Source organism: Spermophilus citellus, assembly GCF_964194105.1.
Source record: "Spermophilus citellus genome assembly, chromosome: 1".
Taxonomy (NCBI): Eukaryota; Metazoa; Chordata; class Mammalia; order Rodentia; family Sciuridae; genus Spermophilus; species Spermophilus citellus.
The window spans coordinates 225,598,451-225,619,025 of NC_138182.1; the positions used below are offsets into that span (position 1 = coordinate 225,598,451).

General features: G+C 36.7%; 1 protein-coding gene across 3 annotated transcripts in view; it reads left to right on the forward strand.

Annotated features, from left to right (window-relative positions):
- NAIP (NLR family apoptosis inhibitory protein) overlaps positions 1–20,575 on the forward strand; it is an 83,021-nt gene that overhangs the window by 58,484 nt on the left and 3,962 nt on the right. The window contains exons 10-17 of one of the 3 annotated variants that reach the window (XM_081267854.1): positions 6,667–6,748; positions 8,634–8,691; positions 9,962–12,079; positions 15,287–15,454; positions 17,084–17,236; positions 17,610–17,696; positions 19,492–19,656; positions 19,810–19,857. In XM_081267854.1, the coding sequence (XP_081123980.1) occupies positions 6,667–6,748; positions 8,634–8,691; positions 9,962–12,079; positions 15,287–15,454; positions 17,084–17,236; positions 17,610–17,696; positions 19,492–19,656; positions 19,810–19,857 (2,879 nt within the window). The remainder of the gene's footprint in view (positions 1–6,666; positions 6,749–8,633; positions 8,692–9,961; positions 12,080–15,286; positions 15,455–17,083; positions 17,237–17,609; positions 17,697–19,491; positions 19,657–19,809; positions 19,858–20,575) is intronic. The other 2 variants (XM_081267855.1, XM_081267856.1) reach the window with 2 other exon arrangements.

The window sequence follows — 20,575 nt, forward strand, 5'->3', positions numbered from 1 at the left end:
GAGTGCCTCCCATGTGCTAGGCAACAACCCTAGCAACAACCCCAGCCCCCTGGCTTCTCTCACTTAGGATATTTTTTGGAGGTTTATCCATGTTGTAAAGCGTATCAGTATTTTATTCCTTTTGAAGCCAAATAATATTCTATATGGATATACTACATTTTATCTATCCATCCACTGGTTCTTGGACATTTGAGTTGTTTCTACCTTTTGGTTTTTATGAATAGTGCTACTTCAAAGTGGAAGATACTATTTGAGTACCTGTATTCAATGCTTTGGGGTATAGAGGAGTTGAATTGCTAGATTATATGGTAATTCAATTTTAGCTTTTTGTCAAACTGTTTTCCACCATTTTAATTTCTTATCAACAATATATGAAGGCTCCAAATTCTCTATAGCCTCATCAACACTTATTTTCCAGTTTTTTTTTCAGTTATCTTACAGCTATTTCCTTAGCTTTTTATGCACTTAGCACCAGTTCATCTTCAAATTCTCCCAAGTGTTTAGATATCTTCTCAGTCATTCTAATCTATCAAATATCTCATCATTTTCATCTCCTTGAAGGAGTTTCTCCCAGAATGTCTTGATTTGCTGCAGTATGAACTACTTATCCTATAGTCATCCTGGGATCCTGGGATCTTCATGATCATCCTGGACATTCCTCTCCTGTGTTGTTTCTATTTCCTGGATCTAATCTCATTCTCTTCTTGGTTTACTTTCTCATTTTGGAGGACTACTCAGCCACAGTACTCTTGGAAAGATTGTGTAAGAGGTATATGATTTTAGTTTGAATATAACACATATATTTTAATGGGTGTATCTATTTTCCCCTACTCTCACAATTTTTGGTAATTTAATTAGGTATAGGATTCTAGACTGGAAGTTATTTTGTCTTAGTTTTTGGTACTGGGGATTTACCCCAAAGGAAATTTACCACTGAGCTATTTGCCTGTTTTTTTTCCCCCACTAATGTTTTTTTTTAATACATCACAATAATGGAATTAATTACATTCATAATTATTCATTCACAACACAATTTTTCATAACTCTGTATATAAAGTATGTTCACGCCAAATTATGACATTATACATGAGCTCTCTTATTGATTTTTTTGCATTACAATTCTTAATACTCCTTTATATACAATTTATCATATCTCTGTTTGTATATAAGGTATGTTGACACCAAATTCACATCTTCATACATGTATTTTGTATAATGATAACCATCTCCTTCCACCATCCTTGTTGTTCCCCTTCTCCCTCCCTTTCTCTCCCACCCCTATTCCCTATCTAGATGTAATCTTCCTCCCCTGCTCTCCCTCCCTATCCCACTTTGAGTCACCCCCCTTATATCAGAGAAAACATTCGGCATTTGTTTTGGGGGGATTGGCTAACTTCACTTAGCATAATCTTCTCTAATGCCATCCATTTCCCTGCAAATGCCTTGGATTTTTACATGTAGCTTTCTCTAATTTTGATTCTTTAAATTAATCCTAGTTGGTTTTACGGATGAACATTAAATATACATTCATCCCACCAAATTCCCTGGCTTTACAAACCATAACTAGAGCTGCAATGATAAATGGGAGAACAAAGTAGAATGCGAAAAATCATGTTAGGGTAGCTTTGTCGACTGAGAAACCTCCTCAAATTCATTCTACTAAGGTTGTACCAATATATGGAATGGCAGATAAAAGATTGATAATTCCGGTTGCTCCTCAGAATGATATTTGGCCTCAGGGGAGAACATAGCCCATGAATGCTATGGCTATTACTGCGAATAGAAGAATCACTCCGATGTTTCATGTTTCAAAGTAGGTGTATGAGCCATAGTATAATCCTTGGCCTACATGAAGGAATAGACAGATAAAAAATATAGATGCTCCATTAGCATGTATGTAACGGATAGGCCAACCATAATTTATGTCTCGACAGATGTGGGTAACTGATGAAAAGACCGTTACAGTGTCAGATGTGTAGTGTATTGCTAGAAATAATCCAGTAAGGATTTGAATAGCTAGACAGAGGCCTAGTAGAGATCCAAAGTTTCATCATGTGGAAATATTAGATGGTGCTGGTAAATCAATAAAAGAGTGGTTAATGATTTTGATTAAAGGGTGGGTTTTGCGGATGTTTGTCATTAATGTTTTTATAGTTGAAAAACAATGATGATTTTTCATGTCATTAGTTATGGTTAGATTCCATGTAAAAATAATGACATACGTTACATACTTATTATGTATTCGTTTTGTATTAGGTTTCGTAGGCTTTTCTTCAAAGCCTTCTCCTATTTATGGAGGTTTAGGGTTAATTGTTAGTGGGGGAATTGGGTGTGGGGTTGTTCTATATTTTGGGGGTCTTTTTTAGGTTTAATAGTATTTTTAATTTATTTAGGAGGTATATTGGTAGTGTTTGGTTATACTACAGCTATAGCAACAGAGGAATACCCAGAAACATGAGGATCAAATGTAGTTATTTGAGGGGTTTATTAAGAGGGTTTTTAGTGGAGTTTATAATTGTCATATTTATAGTTTTGTATGATGAAATGGAAATTGTAATTGAGTTTAAGGATTCAGAGAATTGAATAGTATTTGAGGGAGATGAATTGGGGTTAAATCGTGAAGATTCTATAGGAGTGGCAGCTATATATAGTTATGGAAGTTGATTAATGGTCTTGGCTGGTTGATCATTGTTTGTTAGTATTTTTATTGTGATTGAAATTACACGTGGAAATAGAATACAGTTATGGTTGCTAGGAGTGTTGAAGCTAGGAATGATAGAAAGTATAGTTTGATGAGGCCTTTTTGATTAGAGGTTATAGTTGAGGCTGTTAGGTGGAAGTTAGTGGTGAATTTGGGAATAGCTTTTTCTAATCAGACTAGGTCTGATAGAGTTGAAGAAAGTTTTTGACTCATAATAAGGTTGAGGTAGGGGTTTAATCGGTGGATAATGGTGGGAAAATAGCCTAGTAAGATTGAAAATTTTGATGTGTTTGAATATATTTTGGTTTTAAGATAAAGAGTTATTGAGTTTAGTTCCATAGCAATTACAAATCCTAAAATGGTTACTAGTAGTGCTGTAAGTTTTAGATAAGTAGGAATAGTTATGACTGGAACGTTTATAGGTGGAATATTGAATGAAAGGATAAATCCTGCAATGATACTGCCAATAAGAAGGCGTTTAATTGAATTAAGTAGTTGAGGGTAATTTTCATTAATAGAAGTTAGTGTAGAGAATCGAGGTTGTCCTATTAGAGCGTAGAAAATAATTCGTGTACTGTAGGCAGCGGTTAGGGAAGTGGCAAGTAGTGTGACAGTAAGGGCTCAGGCGTTGGTATACGATGTGTTTGCAGATTCAATAATTAGGTCTTTAGAGTAGAATCCGGTTAAAAAGGGAGTTCCTGTTAGTGCTAGACTGCCAATGATAAGTGAAGATGAGGTAAATGGAAGGGCTTTAAATAGCCCTCCTATTTTTCGAATGTCTTGTTCGTCGTTTAGGTTATGAATAATTGATCCTGAGCATATAAATAATATAGCTTTAAAGAATGCGTGTGTGCAAATATGAAGAAATACTAAGTGGGGTTGATTAATTCCAATGGTTACTATTATTAATCCTAATTGGCTTGAAGTAGAGAATGCGATGATCTTTTTAATATCATTTTGGATTAGGGCACAGATAGCGGTGAATAGGGTAGTGATAGCTCCTAAACAGAGAGTGTTTGGATAGTTTTATTGTGTTCTATTAGTGGGTAAAAGCGGATGAGGAGAAATACTCCTGCTACTACTATAGTGCTGGAGTGAAGTAAAGCTGATACAGGAGTTGGACCTTCTATAGCGGAAGGTAGTCAAGGATGAAGGCCGAATTGGGCAGATTTTCCTGTAGCGGCTAAGAGTAGTCCTAGCAGGGGAAGTAGAGATACATCTATTATGAAGACTTGTTGTAGTTCTCATGAGTTTGAGTTGAGTAAAAATCATGCTATAGCTAAAACAAACCCAATATCTCCAATTCGGTTATATAGGATGGCTTGGAGAGCTGCTGTATTAGCATCTGTACGGCCATATCATCAGCCAATTAATAGAAAGGATATAATACCTACCCCTTCTCAGCCGATAAATAGTTGAAATAAGTTGTTGGATGTGACTAGGATTATTATAGTGATAAGGAATAAAAGGAGATATTTGAAGAAGCGGTTGATAAAGGGGTCAGAGTGCATATACCATATTGAGAATTCTATAATTGATCATGTAACGAATAATGCTACAGGTATAAATAGCATGGAGAAGTAGTCTAGTTTAAAGCTTATGGAGAGAGTGAATGTTTGAATGGTTATTCAGTGTCAATTTGAGATAATGAGTTCATAGTTTGAGTTAATAAACATTAGTGTTGGTACAATACAGAATGATAATGCACAGATGATGGAGATTTTTACGTAGTTTGGATAGTTAGTGTGCTTGTAGTGGTTAGTTATGGTGAGGAAAATAGGAAATGAAAGAGTTACAAGTGATGTAAGGATAAGTGAAGAGAATATATTAATTACTTTTATTTGGAGTTGCACCAATTTTTTGGTTCCTAAGACCAACGGATTACTACTATCCTATAAAAGTTAAGAAAGCTGTGGGTGTAATCACGGGGAGCATGAATTAGCAGTTCTTGCATGCTTTCTTGGTAAATAAGAGATTACAATTCTCTATTATTAGATTCACAATCTAAAGTTTTACTTAAACTATATTTACAGTATAGATGGCCTAGAATGATAATAGGGTCTACTGATAGCAAGTGGAAAAAGATGAAGAAATGTAAGTGTATTTTCTCGTGTGAAAGAAGGATTTCATTTAATGTATGGTACATAAGTTTTCCTCGTTGAGTCATAATCAGTATATATAATGAGTAAAGAGCTGTAATTAACATATTTAGGCCAGTTAAGATAATTGTAATATTTGATCAAGTGAATGATGCTATAATAATGAGTGGTTCACCAATTAAATTAATAGAAGGGGGAAGAGCTAGATTAGTCAGAGTAGCTAGGACTCATCATGTTGCTATAAGGGGGAGAATAGACTGTAAGCCTCGGGCTAGTGTTATAGTCGACTATGAATTCGTTCATAGTTAGTATTTGCTAGACAGAATAATATAGAAGATGTTAGTCCATGGGCAATTATTAGTGCTATGGCTCCTATAAAGCTTCAGGGAGTTTGAATTATAATTGCTTGGGCTGGGATGTAGCTCAGTGGCAAAGTGTCTGCCTTGCATTCGCAAAGCCCTGGGTTCGACCCCCAGTTCCAAAAAAAAAAAAGACAAAAAAAAGAACCCCACCGAATTATAATTGCTACGATTACTAGTGCTATATGACTTACTGACGAGTAAGCGATGAGAGATTTTAGGTCTGTTTGTCGTAAGCAGATTGAGCTTGTTATGATTATACCTCATAATGATAATATAATAAAAGGGTATGCTATATTACTTGTGATAGGATGTAGTAGAGTTGAAATTCGAATTATTCCATATCCATCAAGTTTTTTAGTAGGATGGCAGCTAAAACTATAGAACCGGCAATGGGAGCTTCAACGTGGGCTTTTGTTAATCAAAGGTGGAGGCCATATAGAGGTATTTTAACTATAAAAGCTATAATACATGCCAGTCGTAGGATATCGTTTGTTCAGGATATAGGAAAAACGGATGATTGATATATTGAGATAATAAAATTTAAAGATCCTGTGGATTTCTGGATGTAGATTAATGCCACTAGTAAGGGCAAAGAACCTACTAGGGTATAAAATAGAAAATATAATCCTGCATTTAATCGTTCAGTCTGATTTCCTCATCGAGTGATAATAATTAGTGTAGGGATTAGGGTGGCTTCAAATAGAATTTAAAACATGATTAGTTCAGCGGCAGAGAAAGTTATAATTAAAAAGGATTGTAGTGAGATTAATATAAGAATATATAGTTTCTTTCGGATTAACGGTTCTTGAGTTAGGTGATTTTGACTTGCTATAATTATAAGGGGTAGGAGTCATGCTGTTAGAATTAATAAAGGGTAAGATAAAGGGTCTGTAAAGAAGGCTAATGAAAAAATTAGATCTATGTTTGTAGGATGATTTAATGTGAAAAGGACAATTAAGCTGATTATCAGATGATGGATTGAGGGATTGATTCAAATTATAGAGGGTTTTGAGAATCATATAAGGGGGGCGAGTAGGATTGTAGGAATAATAATTTTTAGCATTGAAGAATGCTAAAATTTAAAAATTTTAAATTTAAATTTAAAATTTAAATTTCTATTGCTGAAAGCCACAGTCTAAATGTCTTATGTGTTTATGACACTGACAGAGTCACTGAAAATGTTAGTTTTATACTTAATTCTTGTCATTAAAACTCTGCTTTTTAAAAGCATAATATGCCAGGTGCAGTGGCACACACCTGTAATCCCAGCAGCTTGGGAAGCTGAGACAGGAGGGATCATAAGTTCAAAGACAGCCTCAGCAAAAGCGAAGTGCTGAGCAATTCAGTGAGACCCTGTCTCTAAATAAAATCCAAAATGGGGCTGGGGATGTGGCTTAGTGGTTGAGTACCTCTGGGTTCAATCTCTGTATCTCCCCCCAAAAAAAGTGTAATGCAAGTGTTTAATTAGAGCAACTCTTGTATAACTTATACCTTTTATGCTTAGTTGTCCATTTCTCCAAAATATGAAGTCCACTGAAGAAGTGATTCCAGACCTTCAGAGCCATGGTGAACTTCCTGAAGTAATGGTAATGAACACCTGATCATGTGATTGAAAACTGTTTTGAACAGTAATTGCTCATTATAAATAAGTAAATAAATAAATTCCATGACTATCTACTAAGTCCCTATCAAGTGCTAGGTGCAGATGGGGATACCACGTAAACCAGGATGGTACAATTTCTAGCTTCATGAAAGGTACAATCAGTTCCTTCTACTTTGGGGCTCAGACTCTTTCAGACTTAGAGTTGATCAGCTCCAAGCTAAATGGATCTCACCTGTGATCTTCATTTGGCAAGTAGTAAGGCCTGACTTCCTACTTGGCCTTTTTTAGGAATGAATGCCCAGCAAAATCATAAATCCAGATAATAGGTTGACCCCCTTAAACTGAGAAATCCTATTAGTTCTCTGAGATATAAGCCAACTATCAGTTTGATAGATAACAAACACATACCATCTTATTTTGAGACTGTATGGAACTATAACAAACACATATCACCTTATTTTGGACTGTTATGTTTGTCATCACACAGAAAGAAAACAAAGCAATTTTCTGTTCACTTGGTATGTCTTTTATATTTGAGAATTAAAAATTGACAGTGAAACCAGGTATGTTGGTGCATGCCTATAATCCCAGCTACTTGGGAGGCTTAAGCACGAGAATCACAACTTTGAGGCCAGCCCGGGCAGCTTTGAGACCTGTTTCAAAATGAAATTTAAAAAAGGTCTAGGGGACTGGGGATGTGGCTCAAACGGTAGCGCGCTTGCCAGAGAAAGTGAGAGAGGGAGAGAGAGAGAGAGAGAGAATTTTAATATTTATTTTTTAGTTATCGGCGGACACAACATCTTTGTTGGTATGTGGTGCTGAGGATCGAACCCGGGCTGCACGCATGCCAGGCGAGCGCGCTACCGCTTGAGCCACATCCCCAGCGCCCCCCCAAAAAAAAATAGCTCATTTTTTTAAAAATATTTTCTCAGTTGTAGATGGACACAATATCTTTGCTTACTTATTTATTTATTTTTGTTTGGTGCTGAGGATCGAACCCCGTGCCTCACACATGCAAGGCAAGTGCTCTACCACAGAGCTACAACCCCAGCCCAAAACAGTTCATTTTTAAAAGGAAGAAACATACATTCCAGGTGTGTAATAATAAATATGTATTTATTAACTAAGGACAGAGGCTGCACCTCAGTGTTCTTGTTGCTCTAAACATTATTATAGATTCTGATTATCTTAAAAGTATTCACCATGGAATGTACCATATATGTATCATTGTTATGTTTGTTTATATGAAGTATCCCCCAAGATTCATGTGTTTAAGGCTTAGTCTTCAATGTGCTGCATGTACTTTGCAAAGTACAGAGGTGGAGCTTAAAGCTCTGAACAAATTAATGGATTAATGCGTTGATGGACTAATAGTTGGATGGCATTATTGAGAGGTAATGGAAACAGTAGGAAGTGGGGCCTACTTGGTGGAAGTAGGTCACTAGGAGCATGCCTTGGAAGGGTATATCTTGTCCCTGGCCCCTTCCTCCCTCTCTCTGCTTTGTGGCTGTCGCAAGATGAGCAGCTTTCCTCCATCATGTCCTTCTGCCATGATATTTCTGCCTTAGAGCTGACCACAGACTGAAGCCTCTGGAACTGTGAGCCAAAATAAATCTTTCCTCCTCCAGTTGTTTTAATCAGATAGTTTTTCCCGGTGACGAAAAGCTGACTGACACAGTCATCTAAGAACACATGTACCATCTTGCAGATGTTTGCAAATGGTTAATTATTTTGCATTTAGAGCACTCCTTTTAGCATAAACATTTGAGGGTGGGCTGTGTTTAGAAGATGTTGGATCCTCAATAATAATATGATGTCCCACTCTCTTATGCAAATTTTTATTTAATAAAGAATTTTCTTTTTCGAAGGAAACTAGAACCGAAAGCAATCTTGAAGATTCAGAAGCAGTTAATTTTATAGGGCCAGGTAAGAACTTGGAAGTAAAATGTTTATTTAGGAGGTAGAATAATAATAGTTACTCATTGATAATATATGTACTTGAGGCTTAGTTGATTAATTCCTATTTAATCATCACAATAATCCCTATGATGTAAGTATTATTATTAGTTTCAGGAAACAGACGCAGAAAGGTGAGATAATTTATCTAAGATCAGAAAGGCAGTAATAAGTAGCAGAGCTAGAACAGGCCCATGCATTGTGTTTCACTAAACCATTATGCTCTGTTGCCCCTCTCCATGGTAGAGTTGGACAATTTAAGCAGAAATCCTATCTGAACTCCTTAGTTATAATTTCAAACCATTTAGAACTTTATATCTCTCATCTATGAAAAGGTGATACCATCTCCTGGAATAATTGTGGTAAGGATTAAGTGAGAATGCATGTAAAGCATATCTTTACTAATCATAGAATGGGTCTTGGTACTCATAAATGAATGAATGCTAAGGAAATACAATCATTAATTCCAAAGTTGCCAGGTAATCATGGAATATAATGTCAAGTGTGTTCTAGACAACAAGCTGTTCTAGATTTATTCTAAAGGTCCAATAATAAAAGACTAAGTAAATTAAAAAAAAAACTTGGAAGCAGCACATGAGATTATATATATGTATAAATATATTTGTATGCAAAGATTTGAGAAAAAAGTATTTGTGGAGCTGGGATAGAGTGCTTACCTCACATATATGAGGCACTGTGTTCAATTCTCAGCACCACATATAAATAAATGAATAAAATAAAAATGTCCATCAACAACTAAAAATATTTTTTTTAAAAAAATATTTGTAATTGTCCAAAGATCTCATAGATCAGAGCAGCACTGAAATGGAGACTATTGTATATTGAGAGAAACTCAGGGTTCTTCTGGCATTTCCAGAGTGAATGCAGGACTGAATCCATGGTAATCAATGTGTTTCAGATACAAACTAATGTTGAAAGCACCACGCAGCAAGTTTCTCTCCTGAGGTTTTAAAATGGGAAAGTATAGAATTCCAGGATGCTCCTAATAAGCACATTTTTAGGTCCCCACGTCAAGTAGAGTACTGGGGTTCATGCTCCCCACATTCTGGTTTCATGGAAAAAGCTAGAAGAGAATCCCAAACTGAGGATCATGGGTAGCTGTGGAAGGTCCTAGTCCATCTGTAGTAGATAGGCAGAATCATGGTGTGGAAAGAATATGGTATTAGGATTGAGAGAGATGTGACTGTGAATCCCAGCTGTGCCTCCCTTCTCTCCACAGAGGTGGCACAGGACAAAACCCAATGGTTTCAAGAGGCAAAGAATCTGAGTGAGAAACTGAGAGCAGTCTACACCAGTGCCAGTTTCCGCCACATGTCTTTGCTGGAGCTCTCTTCCAAAGTAGCCACTGACCACTTGCTGGGTTGTGATCTGTCCATCATTTCAAAGCATATCAGCAGCACTGTGCAAGAACCCGTGGTGTTGCCTGAGGTCTTTGCCAACTTGAACTCTGTAATGTGTGTAGAAGGTGAAACTGGTAGTGGAAAGACGGTCCTATTGAAGAAAATAGCTTTTCTCTGGGCATCAGGATGCTGTCCTCTGCTGAACAGATTCCATCTGGTCTTCTACCTCTCCCTTAGTTCTACCAGACCAGACCAGGGGCTGGCCAGCATCATTTGTGACCAACTCCTAAAGACAGAAGGAACTGTTACTGAAATATGCCTGATGAACATCATCCGGCAGTTAAAGAATCAGGTGTTATTCCTTTTGGATGATTTCAAAGAAATGTGCTCATTCCCTCAAGTCATAGAAAAACTGATTAAAAAAAACCACTCATTACGATCCTGCTTGTTGATTGCCATCCATACAAACAGGACCAGGAACATCCGCCGATACTTAGATACCATTCTAGAGATCCAAGTGTTTCCCTTTTATAATACTATCTTTCTATTACGGAGGCTCTTTCCACATAATATGACTCGTCTGCAAAAGATGATGGTTCACTTTGGAAAGAATACAAATTTGCAGGGAATTCAGAAAACTCCTCTCTTTGTGGCAGCAATCTGTACTAACTGGTTTCAGTGTCCTTTTGATCAGTTCTTTGATGATGTGGCTGTTTTCAAATCCTATGTGGATTACCTTTTTTTAAAGCACAAATCTACAGCTGAACGTTTCAAAGAAATTATATCTTCCTGCAGTGAGCTGGCCCTGAAAGGATTTTTTTCATCTTGCTTTGAGTTTACTGGCAATGACCTCGAAGAAGCAGGGGTTGATGAAGATGAAGATCTAACCATGTGTTTGATGAGCAAATTCACAGCCCAAAGACTGAGACCAGTCTATCAGTTTTTAAGTCCTACATTTCAAGAATTTCTTGCTGGGATAAGGCTGATTGAACTCCTGGATTCAGACAGGCAGGATGATCAAGATTTGGGACTTTATTATTTGAAACAAATTAAGTCATCCATGATGGCTGTATTTCCCTATGAGAATTTTTTGAAATATGTCTCCAGCCACCCTTCATCAAAGGCAGGGCCAAAACTTGTATCTCATTTGCTTCATTTGGTGGATAATAAAGAATCATTGGAAGATATGTCAGAAAATGATGACTACCTGAAGCACCGTCCAGATATTTCAACGTATATGGAATTTCTTAGGGTGATATGGCAACTGACTCCAAACACTTACTATTCACTGGTTTCAAAACGGTTATTGGATCTTGCTCTAAAAATTGCTTATCAAAGTAACACTGTTGCTGCCTGTTCTCCATTTATTTTGCAATTCCTTCAAGGGAGAACACTGACTTTGAATATACTTAATTTACAGTACTTTTTTGACCACCCAGAAAGCCTGTTGTTGTTGAAGAGTATTGTTGTCTCCATACAAGGAAAGAAAAGGAAAAATTTCCCAAATTTTTCATCCCTGGAAAAATGTTGGGAAATCAACAAATCGCAGGTACCAACTATAGATCAGGACTATGCTTCTACTTTTAAACCTATGAAAGAATTTGAGGAAAATTTAGCTGAACAGGAAGAGACCATAAACAGCTTTCTGGACTTACAACACAGGGCGCCACCAGACATCAGTGCTGGCTATTGGAAACTGCCTTCCAAGCAGTACAAGATTCCCCTGCTGGAAGTCCAGGTGACCAGCGTGGATGCTGTGGATCAGGAGATGCTCAGGGTTCTAATGGAAGTTTTCTCAGCTTCACAGCACATTGAACTCCATTTAGATCACAGCAGTGGCTTTATTGAAAGCATCCGCCCAGCTCTGGAGCTAAATAAGACCTCTGTCACCAAGTGCTCTATACACCAGTGTGAACTCTGTGCCCCAGAACAGGAGCTGCTTCTCACCCTGTCTTCCCTGGAATCTCTTAACATCTCAGGGACAATCCAGCTACAAGGTAAATCTACGTAGATTTGGGGTGACTGTTCCAATGTGACACTTTATTTCTTCATTCTTAGTTTTTAGGTAGATGAAAATTTCTGAGGGCATGAGACCAAAAATGTTCCTTGATAGAATGGCATAAAATAAGCTTTGAGTCTGTAATTAATGAAAGACCCCTGAAAAATAGAACGGTTCTCAGATAACTGAGATAAAAATTAACAAAATAAGATGGGTGTAGTGGCACATGTCTTATAATCCTAGTGACTCTGGAGGCTGAGGCAGAAGGATCACACGTCTGAGGCCAGTCCGGGAAATTTAGGAAGCCTCTGTCTCAAAATTAAAAATGAAAAAGGATGGCAATGTACCCTCTCTCCAGTACCCCTGGTTTCAATCCCCAGTTAAAAAACAACAACATGGAGCTGGGGTCGTGGCTCAGTGGCAGAGCACCTGCCTAGCATGTGTGAGACATTGGGCTCCATCCTCAGAACCACATATAAATAATAAAAAAATAAAGGTACATCAGCAACTAAAAAATATTTTTAAAACAACAACATTAATATCAATATTTAACTAGTGACTTCTCTTTGTAAACAGATGTGAATTACTTGTTATTAGCAAATAATGATCTATATATTAAATGATGCTTAAAAATTACCTTCATGCTAACTACCTGACGGAAAAAAGTGCTTGGCTTCTCCAGAAAAGAAAAGGATAAACAGGAAATAATGTCTCTCATACATTTATGTCTTCTAAGCAACATATGATCATTTTAGCGTAAACATTGTCTACCTCTCCTTAAATTTATTTCTTTGTACATATATTTTTTGATGTCATTGTAAATGGCATTTAATTTTTTTTTTCATTTTCTAATTGTTGCCACTCTTAACTTTGACTTTCAACAATCTGACATATATCTAGTTGTGCTTTGCTTTGCATATGTCTTACTTTAGGGTCATTCAGCTTTTTTTTTTTTAATTCTGTGGGTTGATATTTATCATTAAATTTAGAAATAGTTTGACTATTAAAAATGTTTTTACTATGGTAAAATATATATAACAAAATTTTCCATTTTAACAGGTTTTTTTTGTTTGTTTGGTACTGAGGGTTGAACCCAGGAGGGTTTAACCACAGAACCACATCCCCAGGCCTTTTTATGTTTTATTTTGAGACAGGGTCTTGCTGAGTTGCTGAAAGCCATGCTAAATTGCTGAGGCTGGCCTCAAACTTGTGATCCTCCTGACGCAGTCTCTGGGGTTATAGGCATGCACCACCATGGTTCTGTTCTGTTGTTTCTTTCTTTTTCTTTTTTTCTTTTCTTTTCTTTCTTTCTTTTTCTTTTTTTTTTTTTTTGGTGCAGTACTGGGGGTTGAACCAGTGGTACTTAACCACTGAGCTATTTTCCAGCACACAACCTTGCTTTTTTTCTTTCTTTTTTTTTTTCCTCTAGACACAGATTTATTTAGGCTAGCAGTTACACATTTAAGTGAGAATGCAGTCTATGTCAAGGGAGAGATGTCTTTTAGGGGTAAAGTAAGAAGTACACATGCAAGGGAGAATACCAGTCATCTTAAGAGTGAGCAGTTTGGGGGATAAAGAAGGAACACACATTCAAGGAAGGATGTGGGTGATCTCCAAAAGGAGAGACAGCCTTTGCTCTTTTTTTATTTTGACACAGAGTCTCACTAACTTGTCTGACTGACCTTAAAATTGCTATCCTCCTGCCTCACATTGTTGAGTAGTCAGGATTACAGGCATGTGCCACTGAGTCCAGCCCCTTTATTTCTTTTTGTAGCTGAATGATATTCTATTATATATAAATAAAATGAAGGTCCAATATATATGTCACATTTCTTTTTTTAAGCTTTTTTAGTTGTCAATGGACCTTCATTTTATTTATTTCTATGTGGTGCTGAGAATCGAACCCAGTGCCTCACACATGCTAGGTGAGTGCTCTACCACTGAGCCACAATCCCAGCCCCTATATATCACATTTCATTTAGTCATTGCTCCCTTGATGGACGCTTAGGTGATTTCTGTCTTCTGGCTACTGTGAACAATGCTGCAATGAACATTAGTTTTACAAGTATCTGTTTGAGGCCCTGTTTTTTAATTGTTTTGAGTATATCCTATGGGTAGAATTTCTGCTTCATGTGGTAATTCTGTTTAGCTTTTTGAGGAACTTGCAAACTATTCTTCAGTGGCTATACCATGTTATATTTCCACCAGTTATATGCAAGAGTTCTAATTTCTCCACATCCTCAGTTTTTCTTTTCTTTTTTCTTTTTTTGCTAATCATAAAACCATCTAATAGATGTGAAATGTTATCTCATTGTGCTTTAGATTTGCATTTTTCTAATGACTGAATGATATTGAACATCATCTTTTCATGTTCTCATAATGTCTGTATCTCTTTTTTTTTTGAGAAATGTCTAGTCAAGTTCTTTGTCCATTTTAAATTTTTTTGTTGATATTGTTGTTATGTTGTAGAAGTTCTATGTATATTCTGTATATCAAACCCTTATTAGAAATATGGTTTGAAAAATATTTTCTCCTGTAGATTGTAATTTCACTTTATAGTGTTCAGTGCACAAAAGTTTTAAATTTGATGAGGTCTAATTAATTAATTAATTAATTGTTTTTCCCTAGTGCTTTTGATATCATGTCTAAGAATCCATTGCCAAGTCCAAGGTCATGAAGATTCACCCTATGCTGTCATCTAGGAGTTGTATGATTTTAGCTCATGTTTGCCATTGATCCATTTCAATGAATTTAATTTTTTTTTACATTCTCTTGCTTGTGCAAACTCAATTATTCTCACACCAGTTATTGAGGAGATATTTTATTTATTTTTGTAAGTCCAGAGAGTCACACAGGGCTTCCCATATAGAATGTAATTAGTACAGGCTGCAGATAGCAATGTCTGCTTATGCATACTTTCTTTTTTTAATATTTATTTATTTTTTAGTTATTGGCGGACACAACATCTTTGTTTGTATGTGGTGCTGGAGGATCGAACCCGGGCCGCACGCATGCCAGGCGAGCGCGCTACTGCTCGAGCCACATCCCCAGCCCCTGCTTATGCATACTTTCTAAAAAAGAAAACTTAATGGTATCTGACAGGTTTTCATTTCAAAATGTGAAAACAGCTGATGAATCAAAATGAAAGTTTCTACATTTCCATTTGGAGCACTGTAATAATGAGAAACCGTGTGCCACTTTCCAGATCAAATCTTTTCTAACTTGGACAAATTCCTGTGCCTGAAAGAACTGTCTGTGAAACTAGATGACAAACCAAATACTTTTTCAGTCATTCCTGAAGAATTCCCAAACCTCCACCATATGGAGAAATTGTTGATTCATATTTTAGGTGAAGATGACTCTTCAAAACTAGGTAAGCATGGCTCAATTTATTTGTCTTTGCATTGGTTAGAGAAACTACTTTTAATTTAAGAATTAAAACTTTTATGGGTATTAGAGTTCCAGGACCTCTTGTTGATATCAAAATCAGAGGATGCTCAAGTCCCTCATTTAAAATGGTGTAGCATTTGCACATAACCTACACACACTTTCCTATGTACTTTTTTTTTTTCAGAATTGGGGACTGGGGCCCTCTCCCACTGAGGTATATCTATGGTAAATTGTGGGAATAGCACTCTTTCTCATTAAGAAAGCAAAGAGCTCTTTGTAATTACTGAATGTTTACTACATTCTTGGAACTCTTCTAAGTAATTCATAAATATTAACTTATTAAATCTTCATACCCATTCTGTGAGGTAAGGTACTATTATTATTGCCATTACAGCTGGGGAAATTGAAGCACAAAGAAGTTAAGTAATTTGCTCAAGTTCATACAGTTAGGAAACATAGATTGAAAGACATAAAATTTGACTCCTAAGTCTGACCTTCTTAAACCTTAACATCCTGCCTCTCCAAATTAGTTTGTGGTTCTTTTATTTTGCTTCTGTTTAAGTTGTTCTTACATTGCACCTTATACATTTGCCAGCTCAGGGGGATGAATATGTAATTGATAGCATTTTTCCTGTTGCTAGCCATCTTATTCTCATGGTTGATGGACAGTTTGTGCAACCATCCTTTTAAAATACATCATTCGAAAAACGACTTAGTCACTATCAGTTCCTTAATTTAGTAAGCGCTGAACACTAAAGACTAAAGAAATGTAAAGCTCCATATGAAATTGGAGCAAAAACTTCATTGAAACTGAAGCTGAAAGAGATAGTTTTCTTAAATTTGCCAGCAATTTTTGAATCAAACTTAGGTTTTTGCTTTAAAGTTGTCATCATTTTATGTTTCTTTGCATAGCATTTTTATTGTGTAAATGCAATGTACAAACTTAGAGACAGGATGTTAAAGCTGAAGGTGACCTTATAGAGTCTTTTGTTATGGTTGTTTTTGTTTTTAGTACTGCTGGGGACTGAACTCAGGGCCTTGCACCTAACTATGCAAGTACTCTAACAACAGAGCTGTATCTCCAGCCTTTTTTTTTTTTTTTTTTTCAGACAGAGTCTCAGTAAATCTCTCAGGCTGGGCTTGTGATTCTCTTGCCTCAGCATGCCAAACAGCTAGGATTACAGGCATGTGCCACACCGTCTGGCTTCTGAACTCCAATTTTTTAGAAAACAAAACTGATCCCCAGAGAGAGTCAGTAACTTGTCCAAGTTTAAATTGCTCGTCAGTCAGTTGCAGAATTTGAATACAAGTCCAAAGCAACCTGATTCTTAGATCATTATATCAAGGTGCCTTGTTTGAATTCAATATTGTTAAAACAAAATAATAAATTACAAGGCTGTTTTGATAGAAATTTGTAATTTTGGGCTGGGGTTGTGACTCAGCGGTACAGCTCTTGCCTAGCACATGTGAGGCCCTGGATTCAATCCTCAGCACCACATAAAAATAAATAAATAAAATAAAAGTATTGTGTGCAACTACAACTAAAAAATAAAAATACTTTAAAAAAATGTGTAGTTTCCTCTAATTTCTGAAAACCCTTGATATTTTACAGTCACATTGATTCAGAATTCTCCAAACCTTCGTGTTTTCCATCTGAAATGTAATTTCTTTTCGAATTTTGAGTCTCTCATGACTGCACTCACTTCCTGCAAGAAACTTGAAGAAATTTGGTTTTCTGAATCATTTTTTAATGTCATCCCATTTGGTAAGAACTATAAACTTAAAATTTTGATTTAAGATGTTTCTGTGGACTATCATATTAAAAGGCACTCTACAAAGTCAAAGTCTCTATAAAAAGAGTCAATATCTTAAATGTAGTTGATGTCAAGGAACATTTTATACTTGATCTTTAATGAATTTCTCAAATAATAAAGCTTAATTGTTTCTATAATTTTTTAAACACTTTTATTGTTTCCAGAATCGTTTTCTGAGCAAGGATTTGTATCCTCTTAGTCAAACTAATTCATTCTGAATTATTTTATTAATGTTGATCACTTCTCAAATATTATTTAAAGATGTTACTCTTTGTTATAAGAAATATAAGTGATATAACTAAATTTTTATTTTCTCTCTCATAGTCACCATTTTGCCAAATTTTCTCTCTCTGAAGATATTAAATCTTTCATTCCAACAATTTCCAGACAAGGAAACATCTGAAAAATTTGGTATGTTTTCAAAGCAGTTCTTTTTACTTATTCTTTATTCCCTCCCTCTCTCAACCCCTTTCTTCTATTTTTAATTAGCTACAACAAAGCAAGATATGTACTGTTTTCCTTCAGTATCCACTAGATTGTTTCCAGGATCCCTGATTGATACCAAAATCAGAGGATGCTCAAGTCCCTCATAATGGTGTAATGGTATAGTATTTGCACATAACCCACACACATCTTCCTCCTTCCCCCCACACCCCCAGTATTGGGAATTAAACCTAGGGTCCTCTACCACTGAGCTATGTCCCCAATCCATTTTGTTTTTTGAGACAGAATTATGCTAAATTGCTGGGGCTGGCCTTGAATTTGAGGTCTCCTGTCTTAACCTCCCAAGGAGTTGGGATTGTATGTATGCACAATTGTGCCTGGCTTCTATATACTTTAAATCAATTCTAGGTCATTCATAGTCCTTAAAATAATGTAAATGCTATGTAATAGCTGTTATGCTGCATTGTTTAGGGAATAATGATGTGGAAAAATTGTCTTGGAAAAATTCCTTGAATTTGTAATCTTCCTGCCTCTGCTTCCTGAGTTGCTGGGATTATGGGTGTGCACCACTGTGCCTGGTTAAATATTTTAATTTTCTGTACAAAGAGCTAGTATGGGGCTGGAGATGTGGCTCAAGCAGTAGCGTGCTCACCTGGCATGCATGCAGCCCAGGTTCGATCCTCAGCACCACATACAAACAAAGATGTGTCTGCCGAATACTACAAAATAAATATTAAAAAATTCTCTCTCTCTCTCTCTCTCTCTCTCTCTCTCTCTCTCTCTCTTTAAAAAAAAGAGCTAGTATGGTTCCTTTCAGTGGGCAGATGTCTTGGATAATCTATTCAAGGAAGATCACATAGTCTAACTAATGAAGACTGTATCTTTGTGTGCTGATGGTGTCGTTGGCAGTACATATTAAGGCTGTATTTTTGGATCAAACCTTGCTTGGTGTGAGCAAAGGATGAAAACCAGACCTGGGGCTGAATTTCTGCAGCTGGCTAGCATACAGCTGTGGGTGACCCATCCTGCTTTCAGAGACACAATGAGGCAAAAGGCCCAGATTTTGATTTCTAGTGATTTTTTGTTTTTGTTTTGTTTTTTGGTTCTGGAGAAGGTCCTTACTGTGTCACTGAGCTACATCCTCAGCCCCCAGATCTTGATTTCTAAATTTTCTTTTCATAAAGGAACCACAGTCTATGGAGCAATGGATCATTCAAGAACTGAAACTGGGAAAGCCTAGAAGTTTGTTTTATGCTAGAAAGTATTCAAAAAACTTTAATGTATAGAAAAAATTTTAAAGAGATTCACAATGTGGCATGCTAAGGAGGGGTCAAAGTGGAAATGAAGGTTATCAGAGTGGTAGATGGTGAGGTTTTAGTACTCAGTGTAAATTTCCTCAATGTGGAAATCATTGAAGATGATTTTTTTCAGTGAGTATAGATGGGAAGAAAGGGAGTGGGATGGAAAGAAAGGGGGTTGAAAGCACTGCACAGCTACCAGAGTAACCGCAATTCACCATAAAAAAAGAAAATGGAAATATAATAGGCATCTTAGACTTCAGGACAGTAGAAACTGGTCAGGGGAGGATGGAGGAAGTGTGTGCTGACCCCTTTTCTCTTTCCCATGGAGAGGATGAGGAATGGCCTTTACGCTACATGGAGTCTTCAGATGGTGCATAATTTTTAAAGTTACAGACTACTGATGTATAGGAATTAACTGTACAAACAGAATAGCTTTTTTTTAATTTAATTTTTTCTGACAGCCTATACTTTAGGTTCTCTTAATCACTTGGAAGAGCTGATCCTTCCTACTGGGGATGGGATTCGTCAAGTGGCAAAACTGATTATCCAGCAGTGTCAGCAGCTTCAATGTCTCCGAGTCCTCTCCTTTTACCAAGTTTTGAATGATGACAGCCTGATGGAAATTGGTGAGCTATTCTTAGAGAAAGGGTTTCAGCTCACAGGGAAGCGGGTGGGGGTGCGAAGTATCTATAAACACATTTGTCTCTCCTAAAGTTTTCAACCTACTTCCTCATTCTTACTATCATATTGTTCCTTCCATGTCCTTCTGTGGATTTAAGTTCATCCTAGTCAGATCTGGACGTTCCCTTTTGAAGCTATCCAAGCCTGCAAGTCTCTATTCTTTTGTTTGTGTGTGTGAGAGATACTGGGGATGAAGCCAGGGCCTCACACATGTGTGCTAGGAAAACACTCTCCCAATGAGCTACATCCCCAGGCATGTCTGTATTCTTGACAACTAATGTTTCAGACACCTTGCCAAATATTTTCAAAGTACTTTTTTTTTTCAATTGAAAATTAATATACATACAGAAAGTTATAAAACTCTTAAGTATACAAATCAATGACTTTTCCAGTGAACATACTTGAAAATACCCATACCACGTATGGGTAACAATGAAGCAGATTAGCACACAGAACATCAGGGCTGAGGGTGTAGCTCGGTGGTAGAGTGCTTGCCTGGCATGTGTGAGAATCTGGGTTCAAGCCCTAGCACTTCACACACACACACACACACACACACACACACACACACATATTTGGCTTATTATGAATAATGTCTCTATGAATATTCTTATACATGGCCACACATTTTTTATGCCTGTTGCTCTTTATGGTCTCCTGTACTTCCTTTCATGAGGGGGTCACATTCCTTCTGTCTGAAGACCTCCTGTAATATCTCTTTTCCAGTGGGTTAGCTGGTAATGAATTGTCTTGTGTTTTGATTGTCTGGAAATGTTTTATTTTGCCTTCACCTTTGACATGTACTTTTTTTCAGGGAGTATAGAATTCTGTCTTGGCATTTATCTTCTCACCTTTCTAGCTTGC